The sequence below is a fragment of the Felis catus genome, chromosome E1 (assembly GCF_018350175.1).
Source record: "Felis catus isolate Fca126 chromosome E1, F.catus_Fca126_mat1.0, whole genome shotgun sequence".
NCBI lineage: Eukaryota > Metazoa > Chordata > Mammalia > Carnivora > Felidae > Felis > Felis catus.
The window spans coordinates 11,455,305-11,473,194 of NC_058381.1; the positions used below are offsets into that span (position 1 = coordinate 11,455,305).

Genomic DNA, 17,890 nt, shown 5'->3' on the forward strand with positions numbered 1-17,890 from the left:
AGCCTGCTGGCTGGTGTCCAGGCCTCCCAAACCCAGCGGCTGCAGGCACCAGATAAGAAATGTCATGGAGGGGGCGCCGGGGTGGCTCAGTCGGCTAAGCATCTGACTTCGGCTCAGGTCATGATCTCACAGTTCACGAGTTCGAGCCCCGCGTCAGGCTGTGTGCTGCCAGCTCAGAGCCTGGAGCCTGCTTCAGATTCTGTGTCTCCCCCACCCCCTCTCTGCCCCTCCCCAACTCGTGCTCTGTCTCTGTCTCTCTCGAAATAAATAAAAATTAAAAAAAAAAAAAAAAAGAAGAAGAAGAAGAAGGAGAAAAAAAAAGAAACCTCAGGGAGGATGTGCCGGACAGGGTCCAGGAGGACTGGAGACGTGGCCTGTCCAGAGGGGACACTGCCACTGAGGCCCTGCTGACAAGTGCCTCCACAGAAGCTGGCAACCACAATTTTTCTGTGAAATCTTCCCATTTTTAACGTCAGCAGGATGTTCAAAACGTTTTAAAATCCTCTGCAGGCCAAATAAAACACATATGTGAGCCAAACGTGTTCTTCTGTTGACAGGCTTGAACTTCTGGGTGAACGCAGTCACACCCCACCCTAAAACATAAGGAGGAGGGTCTTGAGGGTTAAGTCGCGCAGAATGTGAGGTCGTTGGTGAGGCCGATGAGACGAGACTGGGGAACGGGAGTGAGGAGGGCCGGGAAGCATCTGGGAGCTCATCGCTAACCCTATTATATCTGAACGTGCTTTATCTGGGGAATTTTGCTTGACCTTAAACTAAGAGTTCTCAACCAGACGGTGCTTCGTGGCTTCCTTGAAGCCCCTGACACTGCAGGTGAGTGCCCACACACGCGGTGTATGTGGACAGTTTTTTGAGGAGAAAGAAAGTCCATAGCTTTCCTTAGAGTCTCACGAAGATCTGTGACTTAGAACAAGAACCCATCTTTAAAAATAATGCTAACTAGGGGCACCCGGGTGGCTCAGTGGGTTGAACATCTGGCTTCGGCTCAGGCCATGATCTGCAGGTTGGGGAGTTAGAGGCCCGCATCGAGCTCGCTGCCGTCAGCCTGTGCACACAGAGCCCACTTCCGATCCTCTGTCTCTCCTCGCTCTGCCCCTCCCCCACTTGCACTCTCTCAAAAATAAACATTAAATAAAATAAACATGATGCTAACGAAAAGAAGCAAGTCCCACCAAGCGCACATGGCCCTGAGTGGCCTGGGTCCAGCAGGTCCCGAACGACCGAGGCCTGCTCGCTCAGGTGGAATGCCCTTCCTCCACCACCCCTGGCTCATTTCTCTTTGTCCTGTGAGCCTCAGCCTGAGTTAAGGTCCCTCCAGCAACTCCCAGAGGCTCCCTGGGCTCCCCTCCAGTGTCATACTGACCACCGCAACAGGGAGGGCCCGGGTCTGCACCCCACACCACATGGGAGCTCGCCGAGGGCAGGAGCCACGGCCAGCATTGGTCTGGCTGCCCAGAGCCAGGCACCGAGCGGAGGCTCAGAAAATGTCTGCTAAACGAACGAATGAACCAAAGCAAAGTAGCAGTTCTTGACGTTGCTAATAACAGGAGCGACAACGGGAACACCATTGTTGACAGTAAGGATGACACCGCCTTAGCCCCCAGGGGCGTTTTAGGTGAAGGGGACCCACAGGCATCACCCTGGGCTCAGCTCTGCCATGGTGCTGGAGTTGTGGTTGGTGGCACCGGTGGAAGGCTAAACCCTTGGCTCTGCCACTGAGCTGGGTGATTTCTGGCAAACGGGGACAGTGACCGCGGGTCTTAGGGGTCGTCAGAGGTAGAGGGTGTGCAGCCCCTCCAGTGGGGCCAGGCCCGCGGGGTGGGGTCAGCATCTGGAGCAGGAAGCAGGGAGGGGACACGGGAGGGGCAGAGCCTACCAGCAAGTGCGTCTCCTCGAACTTGGCAATCCTGCGTTTACCCTGCTCCCGGTTTTCCTGGATGGCCTCCTGGACACACTCATTGAAGGTGTCAAGCTCCACTTTGCGCTTCTCCTGCTGTTTCAGGCCATATTCGAAGATGTTCAGGCAGATGATGACGAATTTGTCCTTGTAGGTGAGGCCGTTAAGGAAGCCGTCTTGGGGGCAGGCTGCTGGGAGGATGCAGGTCGAGGGTGGTGGCAGCTCCTGGCACAGGGCCGGGAGTTGAGATTTGGAGTCTAATGTGGTGCTGGGGCATCCCTATCCTCACCGTGAGGGACTGGTCTCGGGAAGGAGGCAGGGGCCATGGGGGGACGCTACAGAGCAGAAGAGAGACATGCTAAGAAAGGCCCCAGGAGAGGCATCCTGGGCACCCAAAGGGGCCGGGGAGGGGCTGGGAGCCCAGGCGGAGCCAGCCCCAGCCAGCGAGCTGGGCAGTGTATGTTTCTGTCTCTGCCGTGATATCTAGGGGGCCTTTGTTGGGCTCCTGTCTTTGTGCTCAGCTGTTGCAGGGGCGCCGAGGGAGCCTGCGAAGGTCAGGGGACCACAGGCTGGACGCAGAGAGGTCCGGGTTCAAGTCCTGGCTCTGCTGCTCCTCCTCTCTGGCAAGCCACTTCACCTGCCTGGACTTGGGCTTCCTCACCTGCAGCATGGAGTCCTTGAGGTCAGCAGGTGCTACGGCCCAGATGTGAGCCCAGGTCACCCAGCTGGGGGATGGCAGAGCCAGGCCGGGAGCCCGTCTGTCTGGCCTACAGCCCTGACTGTCACCTTCTGCTTTGCCTCACACCCTCTCCATCCCCTCCCCCACCCTTTCCAAAACGTTGAGTTTTTTTTTTTTTTTTTAACGTTTATTTATTTTTGACACAGAGAGAGACAGAGCATGAACGGGGGAGGGTCAGAGAGAGGGAGACACAGAATTGAAACAGGTTCCAGGCTCTGAGCTGTCAGCACAGAGCCCGACGTGGGGCTCGAACTCACAGACCGCGAGATCATGACCTGAGCCGAAGTCGGCCGCTCAACCGACTGAGCCACCCAGGCGCCCCAAACGTGGAGTTTTTAAGAGAAAGTTTCTTTCTACCCAGTGATGGCGGCTCCACAGACATACTGTGTGACTCGTTGCCAGTCTCAGCGCTAATTCAGTCTGTTGTGAGTCTAACCTGAGTCCCTCAACGTATAGTTTATGCCAACTGAGGTCATCATGGCTTCGGCCATGACAAGTGCCAGTCACAGCCTCTGGGCTCCAGCTGACTGGGGGAAAGGATGCCGGCTCTTAGAGCGACAGACAAGGGCTCAAATCCCAGCTTCTAACTGCATGACCTTGGACAAGTCAACCTCTCCAAGTTTACCTTCCCCAATTATAAAATGGGATTAATATAATAACAGCACCCATCTGCTGGGCAGTTGGGAAACTATAAACACTGTATGCAAAGCTCACAGCAAGAGAATATAAGTACTACAGATTAGCGCCATAGACCCACACTTCAGTTTTCCCTCTTTGACAACCTGGCTTGCCGAGCACAGCGGACCCCGTGCCATGCTGTGCGTCCCCTGAAATCCAGGCAGCGTTTCCCCGCGCCACTCAGCTGACCTCTTGGGTTCTCCACTGCCTCTTGGGTACATGGCTGTGAAGGAGGGGTTTTATCTTCCAGGGTCTCACAAGAGAAATGGGGAAACCGAGGCCCAGAGCAGAAGGGGACCTGCCCCCGGCAGGCTGGTGGTGTGGGGCCCGGGCTCTGCCAGGGGAGGTGGCCATGAACTTGGAAGGATATGCCTGAAGGAGCTCGCTGACGCCGGGAAGGTGGGCCAGCTTGTTGCCCTCTACGTCCTCAGCGTACATGCTGTCAAACAGGAAGGAGCCGTTCAGGCGCTCGACGAACGCGGCCTGTAGTCAGAAACACAGCAGGGCTTGGGGGACGCTGATCCACTGGCAAGGGCTCCATGGGTGGGGCCCTGTGCTGGGCGCTGGGGTCAGTGGACACTTTGCAGAGGGTGGGGGAGGGCACACTGCCCTTGGGCTTTAGCCCTCCAGGAGGACAGGGAAGGCACGCCGGGCCAAGGGCCTGGCATACGCGGAGGTCCAGAGGTATCAACTGAAGGTTGCACGAGGATCAGTGTGCCTGGAGGAAGGGGTGCGGCTTGTGGGCAGAGTGGGTCCGGGGCCGTGCCGGGGAAGGACTTCAACCTTCCCGGCTGCCCGTGGAACTGCCCTTTTCTTAAAAGGAGCTCCTCCCTCAGATTGTTTCCCTAGGCCCTCGTGCTGGACCTGGCAGGCTGGCAAGGAGACAAGGCAGGTGGCATCCGGGCTGAGACAGAGCTGGCTCTGTGGCGAGCAGAGCAAGGAGGGGACAGGGCGGGACAGGGCGCTGGCCTGTGGGTGATGTACATGCTCCGCCACAGCCAGGAGAGGCCACACGGCATATGTTCGCCTTCAAGAGCGGTTCTTGGGGCCTGGGCCCTGCTGGCTTTGATCCAGCTGGGCCCGTACCCTGTGGCCGGCATCTTGGAGCCAGGGCAGGGGGAGGTGGGCGGCAGGGCTCCTCCCGACAGAATGTACCTTGTGCTCCTCCAGCTCCTCCCGCTGGGCCCGCTCATCATCCAGCTGGGCCTGAGTCAGGTTCTCTCGCTGCTTCAGCTCGTCGATGCCGTACTGGTGTTTGATCTCTGCCAGCTCCTTCTGAGGGGGGGATGGGAAGGGGCACCGTTACTGGGGCATGTTTGGTCCCTCCCTCCCGGCCATGCCGGCCTCTGCCATCCCGCGGCCTCTCTAGCGAGGGTGGGGGTGTGGACAGTCTCCTAGTGAAGGCTGTGTGGGCAAGGATGGCTTGCTTCCTCCTGGCCTTTTCCAAGTATCCTGAGTCTAAGGGAAATGAGGGGAAGGACCAACAGCGTGGGGGGGAAGGCAGCACGGGCAGGCGGCGGGGATCAGGGCCACGTCCCGGACGGGTGCACATGCCCAGAGCAGGTGCTCCCGCTCTCTTCCAGGGATGCACGATGGGAAACAGGTAAAGTGAGTTACCCGAGTCACAGGCCTGGTCTCAAGGGCCTCGGACCTTGGCTCTGTGCCCTGCCACCTCCTGGCTCTCCTCCCAGCCCTCCTGCTCATCCCCTTGTACCCAGCGGGCACTGCTGGAGCCTGTAGGGCTCAGTCCTCACCCTTCTCGCCTCACTCGACACACCCCAGGTGATTTCACCTGTGCTAAGGTCAAGTGCAAGCACGTCCAATGGCTCCACCCTCAGACAACATGCGGGTCTTTACCTTCAGCCCAGACCCTGCCTTTGAGAGCCTCTCTCCCCTAGCTGCCTTGAGAACACTGCCCCCTCACCATGTACGAGATGGACTTCTGTCCTCGCATGGTTCCACTGAGGTGAGTGGCCCCCCAGCCATCCAGCACCCCGGCCGGAGACCCGGGACACATGTGGGACCCTCCCTCCTCCAGCAGACCCAGGCTGTGCCCTGGCCTGTCTGTGCTAGCTCCTAATCCTATCTCACCATCCTTTCTCTCTGGCATCGACCCCTGCCTCAGCCTCCTAGCTGGCCTCCCCCCGTGCACCCTGTCCCCTCACCCAGTCTGTCCACTGCTCCCGAGCAAAAAGCCAGAGAAACCTCTGTTAAATGCAAACCCAATCTCGTAGGTCCCTTGCCTGCCCTGTAGGACTTCCTCTTGGCCGTAGGGTAATGACAAGCTCCAGCCGTGGCCTGCAAGGCCTGCCTGCCACCCTCTCTCTCCAGCTCTCTGAGCGCCAGCCATTGGCTCCCTCGCTGCACTGCCTCCTGCCACAGGCCTTTACATGTGCTCTGTCCTAACCCTAGCCCTTCACCAGCCAACTCCTGCTCATCCTACGCTTCAAACCACCAACCCCCGCCCTGTACACCTCCTGGTATTTTCACGTATCTGTGAGAGGATCTGTCTCTGTGCGTTGGCACCACAAAGGAAGGTAAGGGCTTCCTCGGAGTCTGTTCGATTCCAGATACTGAGCTTTCTTTCGGCTCTCCTGTGCTGCCTGAAGCCCATCCCGTCTTACTCCTGAACGTGATGCGAGTATAGGTATCATTACAGTTTTGTGCCTTAACTTGGGCCTTGGCTGCAAATAGCTTATATTGCACAGCTGAAATCCTTCTAAAGAACTGTTATTCATTGAGCTGTATGCTTATATTGTTTTCTTACGTATTCATACTTTATTTTTAAAATATTTTTAATTCTTTTTTAAAAACTTTTTAATGTTTATTTATGAGAGCGAGCAAGGGAGAGAGAGAGGAAGAGAGACAGAGCATGAGTGGGGGAGGGGCTGAGAGAGAAGGAGACACAGAATCCCAAGCAGGCTCCAAGCTCTGAAATGTCAGCACAGAGCCTGATGCGGGGCTCAAACCCATGAACCATGAGATAGATCATGACCTGAGTTGAAGTTGGGAGCTTAACTGACTGAGCCACCAAGGTGCCCTTATTTTTAAAATATTTTTAAAATGTTTATCTATTTATTTTGAGAGAGAGAGAGAGAGAGAGAGAGAGAGAGAGAGAGAGAGAAGGGGTGGGGAAGAGAGAGGGAGAGAGAGAAAGAATCTCAAGCAGGCTCCGTACCGCCAGCTCAGAGCCCGTTATGGGGCTTGACCCCACAAACTGTGAGATCATGGCCTGAGCTGAAATCAAAGAGTCAGACATTTGACTGACTGAGCCACCCAGGTACCCCTACATATTTATACTTTAATAAGGAAATTTAATTTTTATTTTTTTAAGTTCATTTATTTATTTTTGAGACAGAGAGAGAGAGAAAGCATGAGTTGGGGAGGGGCAGAGAGAGAGGGAGAGAGACAATCCCAAGCAGGCTCCACTCTATCAGCATGGAGCCTAATGTGGGGCTTAAACCCACAAACGTTAGATCATGACCTGAACCAAAGTTGGATGCTTAACTGACTGAGCCACCCAGGTGTCCCAAATTTTTAAAAGTCTCTAGTTTCCGGGCCACCCTTTCTTCTCCATTCCCACAGCCCTGCCTTCTCCCTCTCTCCCTCCCCCCTCCCCACCTCATCCCACATCTCTTCTCTATATCCTCTGTCTCCCAGATTCCTGAACTGCGGACCACATCAAGAATTCTGCTGAGAACCGCTCAGGGTTCCCCACGGGCCCCCACCTTCAATCGGAGAAGCCTTAAACCCCAGCAGGGCCCTGCTGATTGACCCCTGCCTCCCCTGCCTGTGTCCCCACCTCCCCACACAAAGCCCCTCAAGCTCATAGCACCTGCCCATTCCATGTGGTTTGTGGGGGACTGTCCTCTGTTCCTCGGGGCTGGATTGAGGGGAGGGCCAGCCTTCAGGCACAGTCCAGGGCCTCGACTTAAAAGGGCCCTGATGAAAACAGGGGGAGAGCTCCACAGAGCCGAGAGGCACCTCAAGAGCCTGCCCTTGAACCTCTGTCCTCCCACAGTCCCGCTGAGGTGAGCGGCCCCCCAGTCATCCAGCACCCCGGCCGGAGACCCAGGGGACATCCTGGACCCTCCCCTGGTTGGCCTGTGTCTGGGCCCAGCTGTTCTGCTGCCCACGCCCTACAGCACCAAGAGGCCAGGGGTTTGGGGCAGGCTATGGCTGGCCTCAGGGCAGGCAGTAGTGTGGACAGGGAAGTTTCAAGTGCCCCTGCTTTGCAGAACTCTGCTCTTAGAGCCTTTTACTCATTATTTATCTTGATGCATCTAGGCAAGTCTCTGAATCATGAAAGGAGCCTTTGTTTTGCTGCGGCACAACGGGGATGCCCAGACTGGGCTGTCTTCCCTTTATGGAAGCTTCTGGGGACTGAGGAGAGAATGCTTGGGGAGGGGCTTTGGAACTGTGCAGTGTCAGGCTGTCCCCTGGTTCTACGACGGACTTTGAAACCTACCCCAACAGCTCTCTGGCCCATTCCAAGCATCGGAGCCCGTGATGACTTCCAAACTATTATCTACATGAAGCAAAAAATACTTGAGAGTATTAGAATTCGAGTCTCAGCTTTTGGTGCTGTCACGGGAAGCAGAGAAAGCCACGGTCCTCAGAGGGGCACCTCTCTGACCTCACCCTATCTCTGTGGACCTCCCAGGAAGGCACTGGCAAGCAGAGGGCTCCACACTTGAAAGGTGGCCCTGTCCACCTGGGCGCTGGGGCTCTGCAACACGGTCCAGGCCAGGCAGGGTCAGCCTTCAGACCTGTGGACGAGTCCTCCCTGCTCCTGCTGGGCTCTCCCAGGTGCTCCCCATCACCTCAGTGCCCCCACGCCCAGGCTCCTTTCTCTCAGGAAGGCACCAGCTTCCCGCGAGAAGGAGCAGGCAGGTCAAACAGTCCCTTGGTCTCCGTAGCATCCAACATGCAGGGACATCCGTTTCTGCCACCAAAGGCCCAAGGTATTGGGCCAGGTTCTTTCCTTCCAGTGGGGAAGGCACCCAGAGAAGGATCACACTGCAAAGAGCAAGGGGTGAGCGAAAGGGGGCAGCTCATAGCAGGGGGACAGGAACGCGGCGGCCGTGGACAGACCAGGCGGTAGGCGGGGGAAGGGCCCTCCTCACTGGGTTCTGCTGCCAGGCTGCCTGGCTCCGGCTCCCGGCCCAACCACCACTGGCTGCGAGCTCCCCGGCGAGGCATCTCACTGGTGCCAGCCCTCGGTTGGCCAGCTGAGGGCAAGAGCAGGTCCCCCCCCCCCCCGCCCCCGACAGGCTGTAGTGAAAGCGACATCAAACAGCAACGTGTGCGTGGCGGACGCATACGGGAGGACAGTTAGCTGTTCTATTGCTCCCGGTTCTGCCACGAGCCGCTGATGCTAACTGCTGGCCCTCGCTTGGTGTCCCCAGCTTCTTCATTCAGAACACCAGACAGTGCCGGGTGGCTGGACGTGGCCCGGAGGCAACACATGGAGGGACCTGGCCACCGTGAGCAGGCACTGAACGGCTAGCATGAGGGTCCTGCTGGCATGGTGCCCACGGGGGCAGGTCGAAGGAGTTAGATCTCAGAGGGGCTCTGCCCCAGCACCCTTTTCCGTGCAGTCTGGAGGGCCTGAAGACGGACTCACAGAGCCAGGAGACCCCGAGGAAGACACTTGCCATGTGGTCGTCGATGCGCCGGAAGTCCAGGTACACGAGGTCAGGAAGGTAGGCACAGATGAACATCTTGTAATCCTCCTCCTCCGCGATGGGGTTTCCAGAGAGGCTGAGCGTCCGCAGGTCCTTGAACCGCCGCAGGTAGATGATCTGGGGGGGAAGGGGGGAGAGTAACCCATCTTCCTGGCTGCCGCAGAGCAGAAAACACCTCCAGCGGCCTCTCCCCTCGTCGCTCTGCCAAGGTCTGCGACCTGGCCGCGACACCCTCCACGCTGCCTGGGTGACAAGAGAGAAGCAGGCGGGGGCGGAGGGGGGGCGGGTTCCAGGCTGGACGGCTGTCCTGATCAGCAGGCTTGGGTTCAAAGCCCAGCTGTGGGACCTTGGGCAAGTTGCCTAACATCTGTGAGCCTCTGTTCCCTCATCTGTAAGAGGGGCATAAGGGTGCTATTATGTGTGTCACAGGTGTTCCAAGGACCAAAGGAAATGAGCTATGAGAAACATTGAGAAGCGTGCCTCCTGCCTACTCCGTAAAGGGTGGTAGTTGTTGCTGCTGTTGTTACTGCTGGTCCCCGGAACAGGCGCGCTTTTCCACCGTGAACTCTGTGGAGGGGCCAGATCTCTTAAATTAAACGGAACCCAATTTGTAGTTAACCTTGGATTAGCTGGATGACACTGGGACATCCGCTACCTGCCATTTAGTCTTCCTCTACTCCATTTTTAGGAAAGTGGGGGAAAAGTCAACAAGAGAGCTACTGTTTCATTTGAGAGCATTTTTCTGCACACCAGACGCTGGACGGTGCAAAAGGTGGGGAAGGAACCAAGCATGCTTTTCCGGAGGGTTCCTCCCAGTCATCTGTTTGTGCAACAGGATTAAGCACCTACCAGGCCTCCGAGGCAGTGCTAGACCCCGGGGCTGCAGCGGCAACAAAGCTCACGTGGTCCCCACCCTTAGAGCAAGGGCTCACATTCTACTGGCAGGGACCAGGAATGCTTTAAAGAGTAAATAAAATCATCACTGTTGGGGGTAAGTGCTGTAAGAATACAAAGATGGAGGGGCGCCTGGGTGGCTCAGTCGGTTAAGTGTCCAACTTCGGCTCACGTCATGATCTCGCGGTTTGTGAGTTCGAGCCCCGTGTCAGAGCCTGGAGCCTGCTTCGGATTCTGTGTCTCCCCCTCTCTCTGCTCCTCCCATGCTCGTGCTCTGTCTCCCCCTGTCTCTCAATAATAAATTAAAAAAAAAAAAGAATATAAAAATGGGGCATGAGAGAAAATAACAGGGAGCCCTCTTTCAGTCAGGCCAAACGCCCCACTTCCAGTAGGTCCTCACCTCAGCAAATATTTGTGAAGTGAGCATGGGGCTCAGGGAAAGAGGTTCAAGTACGGACTGGTAGCCACCGATGGGCTAAGCGCGGTGTTTAAACGTGATCAAATCTCTGGTAGAATAATCTGGATTTCTGGTTTTTCTAGGAAAGGGGGACGATCTGGAAGGCTAAGGCTGCATTCCCCTCCCCCCCCCCCACCCCAGATGACAGACCCTTCTCCCCCACCCCCAGCTACTGCAATGCCCTCGGGCGCCCGGACCCAGGGTCTGCCCTGGGCCAGAGGCCAGCAGGAGCGGCCAGAGCAGCCACTCCAGTCCTGGTGCCCGCCGCCCCCGAGCACTCACGTTCGTCACGTGGCTGATCTCGTTGTTGCCCAGCGACAACACCTGTAGCTTGACGAGGGCATCCAGAGAGTCAATCTTGGAGATCCGGTTGTTGAACAAGCTCAGGTCCTCCAGGTTCACCAGTGTGTCCAGCCCCTCAATGGCCTCGATGTTGTTGAAGGACAGGTCTGGAAGGAAGAGGGCTGTGAGGGTCCACTGGTTGGGGTCAGGGGTGGGACGGTCTTGGGACAAACCCATCGGGACTACCTATGCTCTGGGAGCCAGCACCAAGCTGTCAGGCCAGTAACTGACTCACTGACTGACTCACTGACGGTCTTCTAGAAGCCATGCACGGATTCTTTCCTACTGTCTCAACCTTTTGCCACCCTCTCCAATTCTGCCACTTGTCTTCCTGGCTGGGCACATGTGGCCAAATACTCAAGTCTGCGCTCTGTTGTTCTGGGATGGAAATGATGAATGGGAGGTCCACAATGGTGCATCCTGGAGCAGGAGGAGACAGTCTGGAGGGCCTCCTTCCCTCACATCTATGGGCATTTTCATAATAACACCACCTGTCTGCTTAGCGCTTCCCAGTTTATCAAGTGCTTATGAGTAAGTCTTCTGACAACAGCCCTGAGTGGCAGCTTGGGATTTCTCTCCCCGTTTGAGCATTGGGAAGCTGAAGCTCAGAAAGGCTCAGTGATCTGCCCAAAGCCACACAGCTAACCATGGTGGTGCCAGAGTCCATCCAGGGCTCCTCCCAGGACATGCGGCAGGCCAGGACCCTCCAGCCACATCCCAGCTGACTCAGGTCCTCCAAAATCCCAACCCCGACCTGAGCTGAGGTGCCAGGCCCTCCGTGGCCCAAGTTTCACATCCCGGGGAATAAAACTGCTCTTTTCCCACCGTGCTTTTCCGGGATCGGTTGGGGTTGGAGTTGCAACTCTGTCCTGGAACACCAAGGGCCCAGAGGCCTAAACTAGGAATTTTTCATGAGCTTGGAAATATGCTCATGATAGCTGCAGGCCATCACGTTTTAACGGTGATTTGGGAAGTCGGTTTGTCCACACCTGAATTTAGCCTCCTTGGCGTATCAGGAGACGCTCACTGGCTTACAGTTGAGACTAATGGTAACTTATCGTCCCTTTCTTTTTTTTTTTCTTTTTAATGTTTATTTATTTTTGAGAGAGAGAGAGAGCGTGAGCTGGGGAGGGGCAGAAAGAGAGGGAGACACAGAGTCCAAAGCAGGCTCCAAGCTATCAGCACAGAGCCTGATGTGGGGCTCGAACTCACAAACTGGGAGATCATGACCTGAACCAAAGTTGGATGCTTAACCGACTGAGCCACCCAAGCGCCCCCTTATCGTCCCTTTCTAAGTGTGTCATCTTATCTGATGCTCACAACATAGGCCTCATCTTCTGCGTTTGGTGGAGGAAAACCAAGATTCAAGGGCCTGGGGGTATATGCCCAACATCACCCAGCACATAGAGAAGCTGAGGTTCAGAAGGCTCCAGGAACTGGTGTAGAGTCAGTACGTGAGCAGAGCTGAGGCTTGAACTGCAGTCTGCGAGATGCCAAGAACACAGTTCTGTTCTTCAGAGGCTGGGCCTGGCCCACTAGAACTGGCTGCGTGCTGGTAAATGTTTAACCGGGGCAGGGGGCGGGGCAGGGTTTGGCAGAGGCGGGGAGGCCCTGAATTGCAGCACTTGCCCATTTCTGTGGTGTAAATCCTCCCATCGTGGCCAATTTCAAGCTACCGGCTTGACATCCCTGAAGGCGCAGTTGGGACTAGTCGTGTGTAATCAGCTTTGGAGAGCCAGTCCTGGCTGGCTCCAGTACAGCCTCAGCCCTGGGACAGCTGATGCGGCACGCCACCAGCAGGGCCTCGCGTGAGGCGGGGGCTTGCTGAACAGTGGGAGACACCGTCTGCCCCACCCCCTGCACCCCGGGGACCCAGATCTTCCTGGCTGTGGTTGGGTCCCTGGGTGACTAACGCTGTGACTGACAAAGGCCAGCTTCTCTCAGGGGGATGACCTGACCTCTTACCAGAAATGTCCCCCCTGTTCTCTCACTCCCATAGTATCACAGGAGTACTGCACGGGGGCCCATGACACTTGTTTTAGGTCTGAGAGATAGCTGGGCCTGGTGGCTCTCTCCTGAAAGCATGGCACTCAGACAGCTGGTACCTGGCAGGTGTTCCAGAGGCGGCGTGGCTCAGGGCCGGGGCTGGCCCGGCACCCTCTTATCCCTCTCATCTCCTACAGAGAAGATGCCTCCTGGCAATGCCAAGGAGGTGGGCTGCCAAGACCAGACTCGGCATTAATGGGTGCTGGGGTGCCAGGAGGGGTTGCCTGGGGCAAAAGACCCGGGCCCAGCTGTCAGGAGACCTGGCTGTGGTTCGCCTCCGCTGCCTGTAACGTGTGACCCCATCGGGTCCGTCAGCCGCCCAGCGTCAGCTGCTGCATCTGTATCTTCAAAATGGCAACGTAATCCTGTCTGTGGGGCTGCTGTGGGCTGGTGACTGTCGGGGCCACTGTAGCTGAGAGTGTCTTGTAAATTCGGATGTGTGCCGATGCCCCGGGTTGCCCGTTGTCGGGAGCGGCCTGACCAGACGGAGGGAGCATGGGCTTCGGGGTCACACAGATACGGGCTTGTGTGGCAGCTCCGCTGGAGCTTTGGGCAAGTGCCTTGGCCTCACAAAATCTCAGTTCCTCTTCTCCACGTTGGGATTGTAACACTCACCGTTTAGGATTGCCGTGGGGGCTAAATAAGACAGCGATACAAAGAGCTCTCTGGCCAGCCCCCTCTCCTCGTTCACCAAAACCCCCTGAGGCCTTAGCAATGAGGGCCAGAGCTCTACACTCGGACAGAGCTCAGCTGGGAGCCTGATGCCCTCACTACTCACTGAGACCTCAGTTTGCCCATCTCTACGATGGGGATGCAAATGGATGGATTAAAAGGCCTCACAAGGAAAGCAGACAGGCCCGTGCTTAGCAGGTAGTGCTCAAGGGACACTAGCAGCTGTGATAATTGTTTCCGGCTTGATCTGGGCCCCCCTGACTGGCAGGGCCCACAGTTGTCTGTCACCCTGGGTCTAGAGTAACTAGACTGCTCCCTTGACTCTCTCCCAGATGGGGAGGTTTGGCAGGTGGGTCAGAATATTCTGGCCTGGTGTGTCCAAGCATATCTTTGCTGGCTCTGCACAGCAAAGGCCCCAGGCTTTTAAAAAGAGCAGCTTTCCTGTTCCCAGTAGACGGACCTTCAGCTGCACACCGGCTAATTCCGGGCGGGCAGCGGAAAATTGCCTGCGAGGCAATGACCCTGGCAGTGCATCACCTTTGATTAGGGCAGACACACACGCAGGAGGGGCCCTTACCCAGCCAGACCAGGTGTACCAGACGCTCCAGGCCCTCGATCTTCTCGATGATGTTGTTGTCCAGCTGTAGCTTCCTCAAGTTCTCAAACTGCCAGAGGCTGTCTATGCGGAGGATGTCTGAAACGATTGGAGGAGGCGCCTTGGCTGCTTCCAGCCTGGGGTTAGGGTTAAGAGTTCAGTGCAGGTGCACTAAAAAATTGCAACGGCCAATACTAACCGTTCACAAGGCCCATAACTCCACCGCCCTGACCTGGAGCATGCGACCTGGGGATGTGGGCTAAGCACCCAAGAGTCTCTATTAGTGCAGAGCGGGCAGTGATCAGTGCTTCTACCCAGGAATGCAGCAGAACTCAAAGGCCTATGGAGGGTCATCGTGAGTGTGGGCTGGACCTGCCCAGGGCATGGGACTCAGTCATGCCACCTCTAATGTCCAGCTAGGAGGCTTCTCGGGAGCCTGTAACACCTCAGGACACAGGACACCAACAGCGTCCTTCCTGCCACAGCGTGACAAATAGAACGAGGCTGCAGGGTGAATGCCTGCACCACCCACCCCTCCTGCATGTTGGTGAGCGTGTCAACTAGTTCAGCCGTTTTGGAGGGCAATTTGGCCGAGTTAACTGAAATATTTAATGCCTGTCGCCTTTGACCCTGCAATTCCTCTATTCGGAATCTGTCTGCAAAGGCACACTTGCGTGTGTGCCCAAAGAAATACCTATAGGCACATGAGAGGCAAAAAGATCGGGGGACCCACAAATGTCCCTATATGGGGAGCGGGATAAATCACCCATACGACAGAGAGGCGGGTTCCTGATGTCACTGAAGCTCCTGACCCATTGTCCCTAAAGACCACCTTCATAGACACGCAGCCAACTCATTCTTTTTGCTCCTGATGCCAGGCAGAGTTCGGTCTCTGTTGCTGACAGCCAGAAGAGTTCTGAACTACGCTGACGTATAAATAAGGAGATGCTACGTACGTAAAATTCTGGAGGCCTAAACCTGCCCCCAGTTTCCTCTAGCAGCCATAATAGCTTTGTCATTTACATGCCCCTTTTTTTTCTGTATTTGCTTTTGCAAGGATTTCTAAAACTTATAAAATTAGAATATGCTCATTAAAATAACTGAAATAATATAGAAGTAAAAGGGGTTAAAAAAAAGCACACTTAATAACCACACATTGGGGGGCAGTGGTTTCAACATTCATTCAGAGGTTGTGAGGTCCTGGAGGAGGCCGGGTGCCCCCTCTTGGCTGCCCTCCCCAAGCCAGGTGGGGGTGGGGATGGGTGGACTGCATCTCTCTCCCCCAGGGCCCTGCCTCTGCCATTCCCAGGGGCAAGTGGGACTGGTGTCTGTTCCCCAGCTCGCTGTGGCCAGATTTCCCAGAATGATACCCAGGACCTCAGATACCGCCCATCCTGGTCTGGATTTTCCAGGAGCCTTTTCTGGCCCTGGTCTTAGACTGACAGCTCTTGGCTATGACTGACTTTCCGGAGATGCTGCTCCCGTGGGTGGCTCCCGCACTCCGGGTGCTCTGCCTTGCACACCTATGTGCTGCCTTTTCCTTAGGCATCAGCAGTTCGTGTGGAAAAGCCAAAACAACACAACAAAAACCAGGATGTATTCACCAGTTCTAAATGAGTTACTAGCAATGACAGGACTGCTCAAAAAATCCAATTCTAATCTTCAACATAGACATGGGATCTGCCTCTACTACCCCCGGTTTGGTCTCAGCCCATTGCCATTGTTTCCTGGACCGCAGCGGCAACTGTCTCACTCACTAGTCTCTCTGCTCTGGCCCTGGGATGCCACACTCTATCCTCCCGCAGCCAGTGGGATCTTGTGAAAAGCTAAGTCCCATCCCGTCCCTCTTCTGCTCAGGACCCTCCCGGGGCTCTCATCTCACTCACTATAAAAGCCAAACACTGCCTGTTGGCCCCCAAGACTGATGCTAGCTGACCTCCTCACCTCTCTGATCTGTCTCCATACAGGGGTGCCTGCCTCAGGGCCTTTGCCCTGGCTGTTCCCTCTACCTGGAATGCTTTCCCTGGATCTCTGCGTGCTTCCTTCCCTCACTTCCTTCTAGTCTTTGCTCAACTGTCACCTTCATGATGAGGCCTCTGACCACCCAATAAAACACCGTGCTCCACCCCCAACTCCCCTTTTTCCCTCCCCTTGATTTTCCTCCATAGCACATATTACCTTTAACATACACTATTTTTATTTTAATTTTCCCATCACCTGGACATCAGTTCTATGAGGACAGGGGTTTTTGTCTTTTTTGTTCACAGTTGAATCCCTAGTGCCTAGAACAGCACCTAGCATATAAGAGGCATTTTATAAATACCAGCAAAATGAACCTTAGGAAGGGGAGGAGGTGAGCTAAAGGAGGCTAAAGCCCCCTCTGGTGACAGCCATTCTGCAGTCCCTTCACCCCTCCCACCGCTGAGGTGGCTGGGCCCAGGGTCCCTTCCTGCTCTGGGTGGTCAGCCGTGGAGGCCATGCTCTGGGGAGGCCTGTGGGTTCATGAGGCTTGGGCCAGGGCTGTGCCTGCCTTGCCCACTGCTGTGTCCCCGTGGTCCGCCCCAGACTGGCTGAGGCAGGGCCTCAGTAATTCCCCTGTCGTCTCCTGGATGTCCCGGCAGGCCAGCACAGAACCCCAGGACAGAGCAGGAATGTGAAGCAGCCCGGGTCACTGCTGTAGAGCCACCCGCACAATACACGCAGCACCCTGCCCGCCTCTCTCGCTTCCTCTCGCACCCCCTCTGTCCTGAGCCGCTGGCCTTCTCGAGCGAACACACTGTGCGTGTGTTACCTCACTTTCTCCTCCTAACCAGAGCTTGAGACATGGACTATCATCCTCCCATTTTACAGAAGGGGACACAGAGGCACTAAGGACCTGTCTTCCCACGAGGCTGTCCTCCTGCTCCTGAGGCGCCTCTCCTGCTTCCTGCCCCCAGTGCACATCCTCCTCCGCCCCATGGCTTCTTCCTGGCTGCGTGGGACCACCCTTCTGGGTGCCACCTGCCAGGGACCCTGCTCCAAGAATTCCATGTGGGATCTGTGACGGAAGCAGCGGGGCCTTTGGGTTCATTTAGAGTTGGAGTGGGAGAATTTTATCTTTTTCCCTATTATTCAGAATCAGCAGTGCCGTGGATATTCAAATGCTAATGATACTCAGTATTAACTTTTCAAACACTCTCTGCCATTCCTATGCCTTCTAACCCACGCGGGCCCGCCCGCTGATGTGGGTCCCGTGATCCTGGACTCTGCGTGGCGTTCTGGGGCAGAGAAGCCAGGGGCGGGGCGCTGGGCCGCCTGGTGGCCCCAGCCCAGCCCAGGATACGCACTTTGGAAGTCCAGCCGCAGTGAAAGCACATCCTTGAAGAGGATGCCCTCCTGCCTGGCCAGCTGCCCAGCCTCGTCCCGTGGGCCCTGTTCTCCCACAGCCAGCTTGAGCATGTCCTCGTCCATCACTCTTGGCTCCACTGAGTCGTACAGCCAGTTCATTTTCCCTAAAAAACAGCACGTTCCTCCTCCACAATCTGCTCCTTCCTTGGTTTGAAGACAGGGTTTGGCTGGGGTCTTTTTAAGGAGCATGGCGACAGTCACGGATGCTCTGAGGCTGCCCCCATCCCAGTCCGTGGCCCGCCGCACTGACAGGCTAGAACGTTTGCACTGAGGCTTCTCCAGGCCTTTTCCAGCAACCGTCTGTACCCGTCCTGCCTGGCACCCGTCTGCAGGGGTGCACCCCTTGGTCCCACAACCATGGCCGTGACCCTACCCCCACCCCGGGGACTGGTGGTCCACACCGGTCTCTTCAGCCTTGGGAGCTCAGCTGCCCTATGGCCACGGCCGCCAAAGCCTCTGGCTTTCCTCACCCACCGTT

The 17,890-nt window shown here is 56.2% G+C and overlaps 1 protein-coding gene across 6 annotated transcripts in view; it reads right to left on the reverse strand.

Annotated features, from left to right (window-relative positions):
• DRC3 (dynein regulatory complex subunit 3) overlaps window positions 1–17,890 on the reverse strand; it is a 34,813-nt gene that overhangs the window by 13,067 nt on the left and 3,856 nt on the right. For 5 of the 6 annotated variants that reach the window (XM_019817267.3, XM_023244617.2, XM_019817265.3 and 2 more), the window contains exons 3-10: window positions 17,352–17,516; window positions 14,008–14,124; window positions 10,653–10,819; window positions 8,990–9,136; window positions 7,801–7,860; window positions 4,488–4,607; window positions 3,703–3,815; window positions 1,895–2,069 (exon numbers count right to left, since the gene is read on the reverse strand). In XM_019817267.3, coding sequence (XP_019672826.1) covers window positions 1,895–2,069; window positions 3,703–3,815; window positions 4,488–4,607; window positions 7,801–7,860; window positions 8,990–9,136; window positions 10,653–10,819; window positions 14,008–14,124; window positions 17,352–17,511 — 1,059 coding nt within the window. In that variant the 5' untranslated portion in view covers window positions 17,512–17,516. The remainder of the gene's footprint in view (window positions 1–1,894; window positions 2,070–3,702; window positions 3,816–4,487; window positions 4,608–7,800; window positions 7,861–8,989; window positions 9,137–10,652; window positions 10,820–14,007; window positions 14,125–17,351; window positions 17,517–17,890) is intronic. The other variant, XM_006939907.5, reaches the window with a different exon arrangement.